Consider the following 13234-nt stretch of genomic DNA (forward strand, 5'->3'; position numbering starts at 1 on the left):
TTAACCCTGATGAACAATTCCATCAACGGACGCTGTTGGAAGTTGATAAGTGTCTCTAATTTTTGGTTTTAAAAAATTGTTTTTATTATCTTTTTGGCCAATATACTTTTATCTTTATTTTTTGTGTTTTTTAATCCTGTATTTTTGCTGATCATTACTTGTGGAATTTTTTAATAAATTATTTTTGGTGGTTAAAAATACTACACCATGGGAGCTGCTTTTTGTTTTTCCTGAGGACCCACCATATTGATACAAGCCACAATTATAAAGGGAACTATTCCAGCATAAGGCATACGGATTAGAGAAAGGAGGTGGACGAGCTGAACGGGTCCAGTTGGACATAGAGGGATTATATGCACTTAACCCTTGTTGGGGTATACGGATTCGGTGAGTGGGGACCCAAGTGGGGGAGCACGGAAGTCACTGGATCGCTCTGACCAAGCACAAAAGTCACTTTTAACCTTCCTTAATATTCTGGACTTGCTTTATAGTTCTTTGAATTGATACACATTGATTTTGCACATTTTTTATAGATTTTTTTCAAACACAGTTTTGTGGTATATATAAAAATTCTTTTTGCACTTTTGCATTTTTTGCACATTTTTCTGCACTTTTTTCGCACCTTGCACTTTATAAACATAAGAACTTTATTTATTTTTTTAACTATTTTTGGACTATATTAACATATGGACTAGTGGTGGATGCTGCTCTCTCTCTTGTTCCTTAAGCAGATACATATTGTGGATTAGCTGGGTGATAGAGGAGCATCTTTATTGTGTGTTAACACCTATTATATTTTCTATCATATCTATTCTATTATCATTATTTTTTGATTCACTTTATAAGGTATATCCAGTTATTCACCCATCTCGATATTTTGAAATAGCCTATATAATATCATGTGGTAGTATTCATATATAGGATGGTGTGCCTAATCCTAAGCCTATCTAGAGCGTATGGTATATATTAACATAGGCCAGTGTTTACTGCACATGACTTGATATTTACACTGGACATAACAGTTTAATATATCTATTTTTTGATAATTTAGTCTAAGGGGCACTTAGTGCATGTTTTCCTCGTATCTCCTATTATTTAAGAAAAGTTGGGTGAATTTGTCTCCCTATTACCTAGAGGGTGTCTCCCCCTGGAGGCTGAGAGGTTTCTGGGGATTGGTTGATGCTGGAGACCCTTCTAATATTGATCTATCTTATACAATTTGAGGTAGGGCCTAGGACCCCCTTTCATTTATATATATAACACATCTTATGTGGCTTCAGCAAACACATTTCACACACTTGTGCCTACTCATTAGGGATGGACCGAATGGACTCCTGTTCAGTTCAGACCAGAACTTTCCAGCAACGCAAAAGTTTGGACCAGACTGATTACCAGTAATCATCTTTCACCTTTCTGCCACGTATACTTGAGTCCTTTCGCAGGCTTTGAAGTATGAGGTTGCCCATGCGCCTCAAATTTGCAGAGGCTCGAGAAGCAGACTCCTCGGGGTCATTCAGGGTGACAGCATCTGGAGCTTCCCCCTCCCAGCCCCAAACTATTCCCAAGGGTCCTGGGGTTGGAAAGCCATCACTTACAGATTGACACATGTCTCTTTCTTCTTCAAAGCCTATGAAAGTGCCAGAATCCTCCTCCCCTCTCTCCTCCTGTGTGTTCTGTGACAAAGGAATGATGGTGTCTGCATAAAGTAGGCCTTGAGAGGAAAGGAACTCCTCCTCTTCCTCCTGCTGCTCTGCCTCCAGTGCCCTGTCCATAATGCCACACAGTTTCTGCTCCAGCATGAACACAACAAGGATTGTGTCACTGATGCATGCACTGTCACTGCTCACCATCCCTGTGGCCTCCTCAAATGGTGACAATACAGTGCATGCATCCTTAATGATCAGCCATTGGCGTCGGAAAAAAAAAGCAGAGGCAGCCTGAGCCATACTGACACAAGTACTCGTTGACGGCCCTCTGCTGCATGTATAGCCACTGCAGCATTCCCAAAGTTGAGTTCCACCTGGTGGGCGTGTCAAAAATCAGGCGATTTACGGGCAGGTGGAATTACCGCTGAATTTCAGCCAACTAAGCATTGGCTGTGTATGACTGCCTGAAATGGTTACAGGCTCCTCTGGCCTGCTTTAGTACACCTTGAAACCCTGGGTATGTATTTAGAAATGCTGTACCACCAAATTGAGGATGTGTGCCAGGCATCGCACGTGTCAACTTTCCCTGTCTAAGGGAGGACAGTAGGTTTGAGCCATTATCGGACAGCTCCATTCCTGGCTCCAGCTGGCATGGTGTGAACCACCTCTGGGCCCGTCCTTGCAGAGCTGCAAGAGTGTGGTTCCTGTCTTCTAAACACACCAGCTGAAGCACTGCATGGCACCTTTTAGCCTGACTCAGAGAAAAGCCCTTTGAACGCTTAGGGGGTACCTGATGTTCATAGTACAATTCTGCAGAGGAGGGCATGGAGGTGGCAGAGGAGGAGAAGGGGGTAGAACTCACAGGTCTGGTATCATCACCACCAGCTGTATGAAGACATGGGAGCACAACAAGCTGCAGCACTGAGCCCTGTCCTGCATCCTTTCGAGTTGCAAACAGTGTTACCCAGTGTGCTGTGAATGAAATATATGGTCTCTGCCCATGCTTGCTGGACCACGTGTCAGCAGTAAGGTGGATTTTACAGCTGACTGCCTTGCCCAACAATGCCAGAACATTCCCTTACATGTGATGGTAGAGAGATGGAATGGCCTTATGTAAAAAGTAGTATCGACTGGGAACCTGCCATCGTGGTACAGCACATTGTGAGAATTCACAGAAGGGGACAAAATCCACCAGGCTGAAAGACAGAAGTTGGAGAGCCACCAGCTTTGACAAGCTTGCATTCAGACACTGGACATGTGGGTGGCAGGGACTGTATTTTTTAGGCTGCAGAAGATGGGGCAGAGAAACTTGCTGGTAGATCACTTTTCAGAGGGCAATTGACAGGCAGTAAGGAGGCGATATGACACCTCCTCACTGCCTGTTCTTATCCTAAAAATGATGACTCACTGTACTGTGGCCATGTGCATTGCAGCATTGCATGCAGTTGCAGCAGCTGCAGCACAGCCCCATTCCATTTTATTTTTGGGCATGAAAAAAACAATTCAATTCAAAAACAACAACAAATTGCTTAAGCTGCCTCCTGTCTGCCCATGTAAACAAGCCCTTAGGCCTTGTTTACACTCCTGGTTGAGGGGTTGCGGTAAAAAAAAAGGCAGCCATATGGGGGTATACATATATGTGGCAAAAATGATCCCTGTCATATTTGATGGTCAGTACCACCCATTGAAAACAACCCATGCAAGCAAATGTAGTCAAGCTGCAACAACTGCATGCAATGCACATTTTGGGATTTTAAGGGGTTAATACAGGCAGCGAGGAAGTGATTCAACAATTGCTTGTTGAACGTCCTCTGAAAAGTGATCCAATGTGAAAAGGGCTATTGCAAGCATAAAAGAACTCAAAGGTTTTCTCCACACCTATGCAGAGGAGACTGCATATGCACATTTAGAACAGCCTATTCATTTCAATGGGCTTCCCTACAAAAATACACAAAGGAAGTGTATAACCCTTTTTAAAAAGTGTGTCACGTGAAGATGCATGTTTTTTTTATATCATGCACGTTAGTGCAGGTGAGCAAGTGCAAAAGTGCATGCTTTAGCAGGATGCATAGGGTTCCATTACAAATTAATGGCACCATTAATAGGTTACCACTTGCAGACCTGCAAAAGGACTGAGTGTTTTTGTGCTTTGCAGGATCACATGCCATTTTGTGCATGTCCCCACAATGCACAACTATGAACCAAGCTTATAAAAGGGAGGAGACTAAAGGGGTCTGAGGAGGAAAGGGGAAGTATGGGGCTGAGTCCCCCCTTGCCCTTGTACTCACAAATCACACAGAAACTTTTGCACTAGCTAAACATTTCCAACAACTATGTCTTTAGGAAACCTATTGAATTTGCACCTTAGACAATTTGGCTCCCAAGCGTCTGAATGAGGAAATCAAGATTTGATTTATTAAGTCTCTATCTTGGAAAGGATTTATTTTGATTTAGAATATCATTACTTCTTTAAACCAGATAATAAAATATGGTGAATATGTATTAGACATGTGCACTGCCGAAAATTTCTTCGTTTTATTTATTTATTTTTTTTCCTGATTTTTGGATCATCCGTTATGATCGCAATTCCTAAAATTTATAGATTCAAAAATTCGTAAATTTTAAAATTCGAAAATAAGTCAGAAAATAAGAAAGAAAATCTGAAAATTCGAAATGATAACTAACTAATAATAACCAACTTTTAAATTATAGGTATTGGAATTTCCTTTAAAAATGTGTCTGTTAGTGAACATAATGAATACGAATTTATCTGAAGTTAAAAATGACCTGAATTAACGAATGTCGCACCTAAACAAATGGAACGGAACAAATTAATAACAAATAATAATAAAATGTTTTTATTATTATTATCATTGTTATTTATTCATATTAATTTGTTCTGTTCCATTCATTTAGATACAACATTTGTTATTTCGGATCATTCATAACTTGGATGAATTTGTATTTGTTACGTTCACTAACAGCCAAATTTGAAAGGAAATTGCAATACCTATAATTTAATAGTTAGTAATAGTTAAGTTATTATTAGTTAGTTATTATTTCAGATTTTCAAATTTTCGGGGTTTAGGGGTTTTCGAATTTCGAATTCCCGAATTTCTGAATTTTCAAATTTACTAATTTTCGAATTTATGAATATGTGGAAAAATTTCTTAAATGGGTTTTTGCTAATTCGGAAATTGTCAAAATTTGTTAAAAAACTAATTTGGAACTAAATGAATTGCACATGTCTAATGTGTATAATGATGTAATCTTTCGTTGGTTCTATTATAGATGATTATATCCTTCCAGCTATATACCAATTTATTTATATATATATATATATTTGCATATAATTCAGGTCTTGATATCATTTTACTTTTTTTTTTTTTTTTTTTTTTTTTTTTACAAAAGTTTTTATTGCTTGCTTGACAGATGAAAAAACAATAAAAAAAAAACAGAGAAGAAAATAAAACATATCGCTACATGATAACGTACATCATACTATTGACATCCAAAGTATAACAAATACAATCTGTTGTACAGTCTGGATACAAGGCACATTTTTAGAGCTTACAATGAATAGCATACAGAACTTATGCTTGGAGGTGCCAAATATCTAGTGCCCAACTGTTTTTTGCCGTTTACCAATTTATTCCAACAGGATGTGCCTATATGACTTCCAAGGCTCCCACCTTTTCTCAAACAGGTGCATCCTATCCTGAAGGGTGTAAAATATCCTTGATATAATTTTTCAACACGCCTATCTACCTAAAATTATGGGTAAGTGGGTTGTTATATAAGACTTTATTCCTGATGGGGATGCGCACGCATTCTCTTGTGTATGTGCATGCATAATTTACAGCATATGCATGTGCCTCATGGGCTTGGGCACCCTTCCATTTAAATGAACACATCATTTGTTTTTAATTTTTTTGGTAATGTAGTTTACATCCTTTTAGACAGATATTGGTGCCGGATTAATCTTCTTAATGTTGTTTGAGTCCTTATTTAGCTAAATATGATATTGTCATTTATTGTTTAAATAAATTTTGTTTTTGTGTCACTTCTAAAGCTTTTATTCTGTTTTTTATAATTAATGAGTTACCCTCAACTCACTCTTCTGGGTATATTGTACTATATTGTTATCCGAGCCACTCTGTGTAAAATATCAATATAATATCTGTTGCTATTTTGGGTTAACATTTATAGTCCATTGATATTGCTTATTGCTGTTAGTTGCACCTCCTGGTATCAGTCTCCTCTTTAGATGCCAGCAATCAAGGATCTGGGTGGGTTGCTCTGATGCCGCCCTCGGCTCACAGCCTTTATTAGACTGCGCCACACTTCCACGCTGGTTACCATCACAGCTGGCCACTTTCTACAGTCTCAACTTCTGCCATTACACCATCCCAGAAACAGACACTGACACACCACCTATGGGGAATCGTCATGCCTAGCCATGGGGTTAATCTACATGCTTGTTTTTATCTACTAAATGTGAATTGACGATTTATTGTTCTTTTAATAAATACAGGGAATCTAACTGCTACACTTAGTCTGGCACCTTTCCTGTGTTTTCTTTATTACCTAAGATTTGTTAGTAGTTTAGGAAGTTGAGTAGATGATTTTCCTTGTTTCATGCTATGAACTTGCTGTACAAAGCCCTCCTGCATTGAAACTGTGCTTGCTGTGATGCCGAACAAAAGTGCAGGACAAATCTGTTTGAACTCTTCCTAGGTGTCTCTGTACCATGCATGGTTACTGCTACCAATACCAGTTGAGCCTATGCCACTGTATACAAATCTAAATGTGGGAAAATAACAAACAAAAAAAAATTCCAATGTGCTTGATTTATGAATCAATATACTCATCCCTTACAACATTTTGTGCTTTCAAATGATTAATAGGTGAAGGTAACATAAGAAGCATGAAGGTACTTACCGAGAATTTATAAATCTGCTGACGTTCACGGTCAACTGGTTGAAGCAAAGTGAGATGGCGAGTAATTCCAGATGAGGTTACTGCAAACACTGTGCTGTAGTCTACCAAATATAGATAGAGCTGGGGATCTTTTGTCTTGTAAAGAAAAGAAAAGAAAAGGTTGTGTCATTGCAACAAGAGTTTACAAGTTAGTAGAATTTTCAAAGCTTTTGCATATTTCAGGTGCACATAAATTAACGAACATACATTTAACACATTGTGTCTTACCAGTCCTTAGGTGCGGTGGCTACATTAGTTTTCTTTTTGTTCACCCTATCTTCCTTTTTCTATCTGGTGATAACACACTTCCTATAGACCAATGTCACCCTAGGCTGCTCACTCTTACATTGAAATACAGAATACCTACCCCTTTCCTCATCTCCAATACTTAAGAGGTTACAGTTCACAGAACAGAGCAGCTTTAACAGGAAGTTAGAAGCCCAATGGGTTTCTTTCAGAATCAACAGTTTTTTTCTGTAATTGTAGTGTTTTTAAAGGTAATACATGGGGAAATATGCATGTAATTGAGAGATATACAGGATGTTTTTCATTAATTTTGTTTATTTTGCACTGTCATACACTCTAATGCCCCATACAACCTCCGCAATTTGACCCTTCCTGACTAATGACACCACAAAGAAACTTATTCACTCCTTGATTATTTCCCGCCTTGACTACTGCAACTCTCTCCTAAATGGCCTATCCTTAAGCAGGCTATCCCCCCTTCAGCCTATTATGAATGCTGCTGCTAGACTAATACACCTCACTAATCGATCTGTGACTGCTGCCCCTCTCTGCCAATCCCTTCACTGGCTTCCCCTACCCCACTGTATAAAATTCAAAATGCTAACCACAACATACAAGGCCATCCACAACATCGCCCCTAGCTACATCATCAACCTCATCTGCAGATATCACCCTAATCGTGCCCTCCATTCCTCCCATGACTTCCGTCTTCATTCTAGCTCCCTTGTTACCTCCACTCATGCTCATCTTCAGGACGTCTCCAGAGCCTCTCCCCCCCTCTGGAATTCTCTGCCCCCGTATATCCGAACAGCCCCTAACCTGTCCACCTTTAGGAGATCCTCAAACTCACTTATTCAGGGAAGCCTATCCCACACCCACCTAACAACCCCATCAAATCATTCCCCGCTGCTATTACCATTTATACCACCATCCCCTTTCTTTAGAATGTAAGCTCTATGAGCAGGGCCCTCCTGTCCCTTCTGTATTGTACTGTAATTTTGCTTCCCCCCTCTACATTGTAAAGCTTTGCGTAAACTGTTGGCGCTATATAAATCGTTATTAATAATAATAATAATAATAATATAGAGATAAGACACGTAGAGGACTACACACAGAAATAAAAATGCTCTGTACACTGAATATGTTTATTACTACTTGGAAATGTTCTAATCTTTTGGAGAATCGATGTCCATGCAGCCATTGTCCCCTTTTCTCAATAAAAAGGGGAAGGAGTAGTTAGATCAAGCAGAAAAGGTATACAATGTGCAGAAATTCCTATGCCTGGCAAAGGATATTATAAAGTGGGTAGATCTTGTATAATGAGATGTTGTTAATAATAGAAATTGTGTAGAAAATAACACATTTTATAACCAGTTAAATTTGTACATGATCTGGATGCTGTAGGAGCCAACAACAGTCTTGAATATTTTAGGCCAATCGGATTTAGTTACAATGAGCTTTTAAAATATTAACCCATCTGCAATATTACAAGTACATATTTTAAATAAATGAAAAAAAAAACATATTACTAGAAAGATCAATCAATACAATGGTGGTGTATGCATCTAAGCTCTAACAGCTGAATCATAAACCTTACTGACCCAACTGTTAAACATATTTTGTGAAATCATTACTAGGGTTGAGCTGGGGCTGGGCTGAACCTTCAGCTGTAGCAGAGAATAATTCATTTAGCATTGGTATTACTACTTCTATATATATGATAGCCTACTGCTCAGACTGGTTGTTAAGGAGCCAGCAGCTACCGACATCACACCAACCACGGTTATCCCTGCCCAGCCTATTCAGCTGTCATCCAGGGATTCCCAGCTGATGAGTGAAAATAAGCAAAGGGGAGGGGATTGTGCAGTAAAAATAAAAACTGTATGGGTGCCATGGCATGGTGATCTTTGGGTTATTATAGATGAAATATGGTTTAGTTTACAATGATGTCAGTTGGAACTTGACAGACATTCTAACTGTGCAAATAAAAAGTTTCATTTGAATCCAAAATGTTATTTCTTCATTCTATGTTTTCATTAGTTGAAGAATAACCCCACTTTTGTTGAAAAACAAAACAAACAAAAAACCTCTGGGTATTCTATGTACAATGCAACAATGTTAACCAACCTTGTAGCATTACTTGAAGAAAAGCATCACTTTCTTTATGCAGGTCATTGGGAACAGTACCTAAATGCTAGCTAAAAGCATGAAAAAGCCCAAATCCTCCTCCGGTTTCCAGCTCCTCAAGTTTCCCCTTTACTCCCACTATACAAGATGTATAACTCCTACCCTTCCAGCTGATGTATTTGGGCCCTTTTTGTGAACCTACAGTCTGTGCTGTACCAAAATGGACAGTTCCCGGTTGGCATTTCTTCACCCAAAAGGCCATCCCTGTCCTTCAACATTATGTGGGGGGTAATGTTTCCACATTGCTGGTTCATGAGGTTAGCAGGGGGGTTCAGCAAGTAAGGGCAGGGTAACAGCTGGTAACAGTCCAGTCACGTCCATCATTTCCTCCTTAATGCTTTCTTTGGGCAAGTCATCCTCTGAACCACCAATCCTCCACAAACATTCAAAGGTTATGCAATGGCTAAGGAAAAACAATGCCACAGGACAAGAGCCAAACTGGGGCAGAGATTCTGTCAGCTCTGCAGGGGCAGGGATGAGGTAATTAACCCCATGCCATCCTCTACCAGGAACTGTTGCTTATGAAAACAGCACCACCAACCTGCTATCTACCCTTTAACAGGGTGAAATTTATTGGGAGCTCTCTGCCCTCAACCTGCCTGATATGCCACATACCCACGTGGTGGAACTCTACCTTGGCTATGCTGCAGGGGCTGCACATGCAGCAGCAGGTCATGAATGAGTACCGGTGCAAGTAATACATGATGACAGGCTGGGTAAAACTCAGGTTCTTCACCCCAAATCACTTGCTCTTCATGAAGGATGCATGCACTTTACTGCCATTGTTTAAGGTGGCATAATGGTGAGCTCTGATAATGCCGGGGCAGACACTGTGCACAGTGGAGGCACAGCCACTATATCCAGATACCATCCCTGTGAGGCCTCAGTAGATACAAGAGGAGCAAAAAGAGTAACAGAAGGATGGTTGCTGTTGTGGCATTTTGGAAGAGGAGAAGGACATGGGGCAGGCCTGCAGATGTAGGTTTTATCCTTTGCTAACTTCGGGAGTTGTACGTAGACATGTGCATTCGTTTTCGTCCGAATGCATTTTCGTCCGAATTTCAGCTATTTTCGTTTTCATTTTGACAAACGATAATGAAAGCACAAAATCCGAAAAACGAAAGATCCGACATAAATAAATGCTTTATTTTCGTTTTCATTGTTACAACAGTTCGATATAGAATAGGAGATTCGACATGACTCTGACAACAATCTGTCTATAGAACCTGTGGTCGAATGTGCCTAACCTTACCTCTATTAGTCCAAGATTATATAGAGAAAATATTCGACAGAGAAAAAAGATTTGACAGAGAGAAAAGATTCTGCAAGTTACTGTCCTAAAAAGTGTTTGGGGACCCGGGTCCTGCCCCAGGGGACATGTGTCAATGCAAAAAAAAGTTTTAAAAACGGCCGTTTTTTCGGGAGCAGTGATTTTAATAATGATTAAAGTGAAACAATAAAAGTGTAATATTCCTTTAAATTTCGTAGGGGGGGGGTTGTCTATAGTATGCCTGTGAAGGGGCGCATGTTTCCCGTGCTTAGAACTGTCCCTGCACAAAGTGTCATTTATGCAGGAAAAAAGTCCTTTAAAATCACTCGCAGCTATTATGAATTGTCGGCTCCGTAATACAGAGAACACTCATTGAAAGTCATTGATAAAAAAATAAATAAAAAAATAAATAAAAAAGCGTGGGGGTCCCCCAAATTCAATTACCAGGCCCTTCAGGTCTGGTATGGATATTAAGGGGAACCCTGCCTCAAATTGAAGAAAAAATTTGACGTGGGGTTCCCCCTAAATATCCATAACCAGACCCTTCAGGTCTGGTATGGATATTAAGGGGAACCCCGCGTCAAATTTAAAAAAAAATTGATGTGGGGTTCCCCCTAAAAATCCATACCAGACCCTTTATCCGAGCACGCAACCTGGCAGGCCGCAGGAAAAGAGGGGGGGACGAGAGAGCGGCCCCCCCTCCCTCCTGAACCGTACCAGGCCACATGCCCTCAACATTGGGAGGATGCTTTGGGGGTCTGTGACCCCTCTAAGCACCTTGTCCCCATGTTGATGAGGACAAGGGCCTCATCCCCACAACCCTGGCCGGTAGTTGTGGAGGTCTGCGGGCGGGGGGCTTATCAGAATCTGGAAGCCCCCTTTAACAAGGGGACCCCCAGATCCCGCCCCCCCCCCCCTGTTTGAAATGGTAAGGGGGTACAAAAGTACCCCTACCATTTCACAAAGAAAGTGTAAAAAATGGTTAAATAAAACAAACACACTTTTGAAAAATTCCTTTATTAAAAATAAAAAAAAGATTCCAGCGGCGGTAATCCACTCTTGCTATCCAGCGACGGACGGTCATCTCTCCAGCGATGGCTCATCTCATCCAGTGCAGCGAATGCATCCTTCTTCTGTCTCCGTGGAGGAGACACTGCAGGCATTCCGGCGGCTGACGTTTCTTATATACGGAGGGCGGGGCCACCCATCACCTGACCCCGCCCCCTCTGACGCAAGGGGAAACCCGGGGTTCCCTGTGACGTATGGGTGACCCCGCACCCCTCTGATGTAACACAGGCAGGTTTCCGTTACATCAGAGGGGGGCGGGGTCACCCATACGTCACGGGGAACCCCGGGTTTCCCCTTGCGTCAGAGGGGGGCGGGGTCAAAGTGGCGGGTGGCCCCGCCCTCCGTATATAAGAAATGTCAGCCGCCGGAATGCCTGCAGTGTCTCCTCCACGGAGACAGAAGAAGGATGTATTCGCTGCGCTGGATGAGATGAGCCATCGCTGGAGAGATGACCGTCCGTCGCTGGATAGCAAGAGTGGATTACCGCCGCTGGAATCTTTTTTTTTTTTTTTTTATAAAGGAATTTTTCAAAAGTGTGTTTGTTTTATTTAACCATTTTTTACACTTTCTTTGTGAAATGGTAGGGGTACTTTTGTACCCCCTTACCATTTCAAACAGGGGGGGGCGGGATCTGGGGGTCCCCTTGTTAAAGGGGGCTTCCAGATTCTGATAAGCCCCCCGCCCGCAGACCTCCACAACCACCGGCCAGGGTTGTGGGGATGAGGCCCTTGTCCTCATCAACATGGGGACAAGGTGCTTTGAGGGGTCACAGACCCCCAAAGCATCCTCCCAATGTTGAGGGCATGTGGCCTGGTACGGTTCAGGAGGGAGGGGGGGGCGCTCTCTCGTCCCCCCCTCTTTTCCTGCGGCCTGCCAGGTTGCGTGCTCGGATAAAGGGTCTGGTATGGATTTTTAGGGGGAACCCCACGTCAATTTTTTTTTAAATTTGACGGGGGGTTCCCCTTAATATCCATACCAGACCTGAAGGGTCTGGTTATGGATATTTAGGGGGAACCCCACGTCAAATTTTTTCTTAAATTTGAGGCAGGGTTCCCCTTAATATCCATACCAGACCTGAAGGGCCTGGTAATTGAATTTGGGGGACCCCCACGCTTTTTTATTTATTTTTTTTTTTTTTTTATCAATGACTTTCAATGAGTGTTCTCTGTATTATGGAGCCGACAATTCATAATAGCTGCGAGTGATTTTAAAGGACTTTTTTTCCTGCATAAATCACACTTTGTGCAGGGACAGTTCTAAGCACGGGAAACATGCGCCCCTTCACAGGCATACTATAGACAACCCCCCCCCCCCTCTACGAAATTTAAAGGAATATTACACTTTTATTGTTTCACTTTAATCATTATTAAAATCACTGCTCCCGAAAAAAATGCCGTTTTTAAAACTTTTTTTTGCATTGAAACATGTCCCCTGGGGCAGGACCTGGGTCCCCAAACACTTTTTAGGACAGTAACTTGCAAATTAGCCTTAAAATTAGCACTTTAGATTTTGAACGTTGGAGTCCCATAGACTTTAATAGGGTTCTAAAGTATGCTATATACTAGCTCCGTCGAATCTTCTTTATACATTCGACAGACACCATAAGCCTTCAAAGACAGATTCGACCGTAATTCATGTGGATTTTTGGAAGAATGCAATTTTTGAACGAAAAACGAAATAAATAAAAACGAATTTCGGGAGTAACTAAATAAATTAAGTTTTCGGATGAAAACAAAATTCCGAAACGAAATATTTTACTCTGCACATGTCTAGTTGTACGTGGGTGAGGGAGAATAGCTGTTATCCTTCTTGACTCAGATTCCTTTGACTCTGGCAA

General features: G+C 41.2%; 1 protein-coding gene across 1 annotated transcript in view; it reads right to left on the reverse strand.

Moving 5' to 3' along the window:
- PCDH15 (protocadherin related 15) overlaps positions 1–13234 on the reverse strand; it is a 1670337-nt gene that overhangs the window by 727396 nt on the left and 929707 nt on the right. The window contains exon 14 of the mRNA XM_077454160.1: positions 6588–6722. Within this exon, the coding sequence (XP_077310286.1) occupies positions 6588–6722 (135 nt within the window). The remainder of the gene's footprint in view (positions 1–6587; positions 6723–13234) is intronic.

Source organism: Lithobates pipiens, unplaced genomic scaffold, assembly GCF_037356315.1.
Source record: "Lithobates pipiens isolate NorthernLeopardFrog02 unplaced genomic scaffold, aLitPip1_a1.2 Scaffold_25, whole genome shotgun sequence".
Lineage (NCBI taxonomy): Eukaryota > Metazoa > Chordata > Amphibia > Anura > Ranidae > Lithobates > Lithobates pipiens.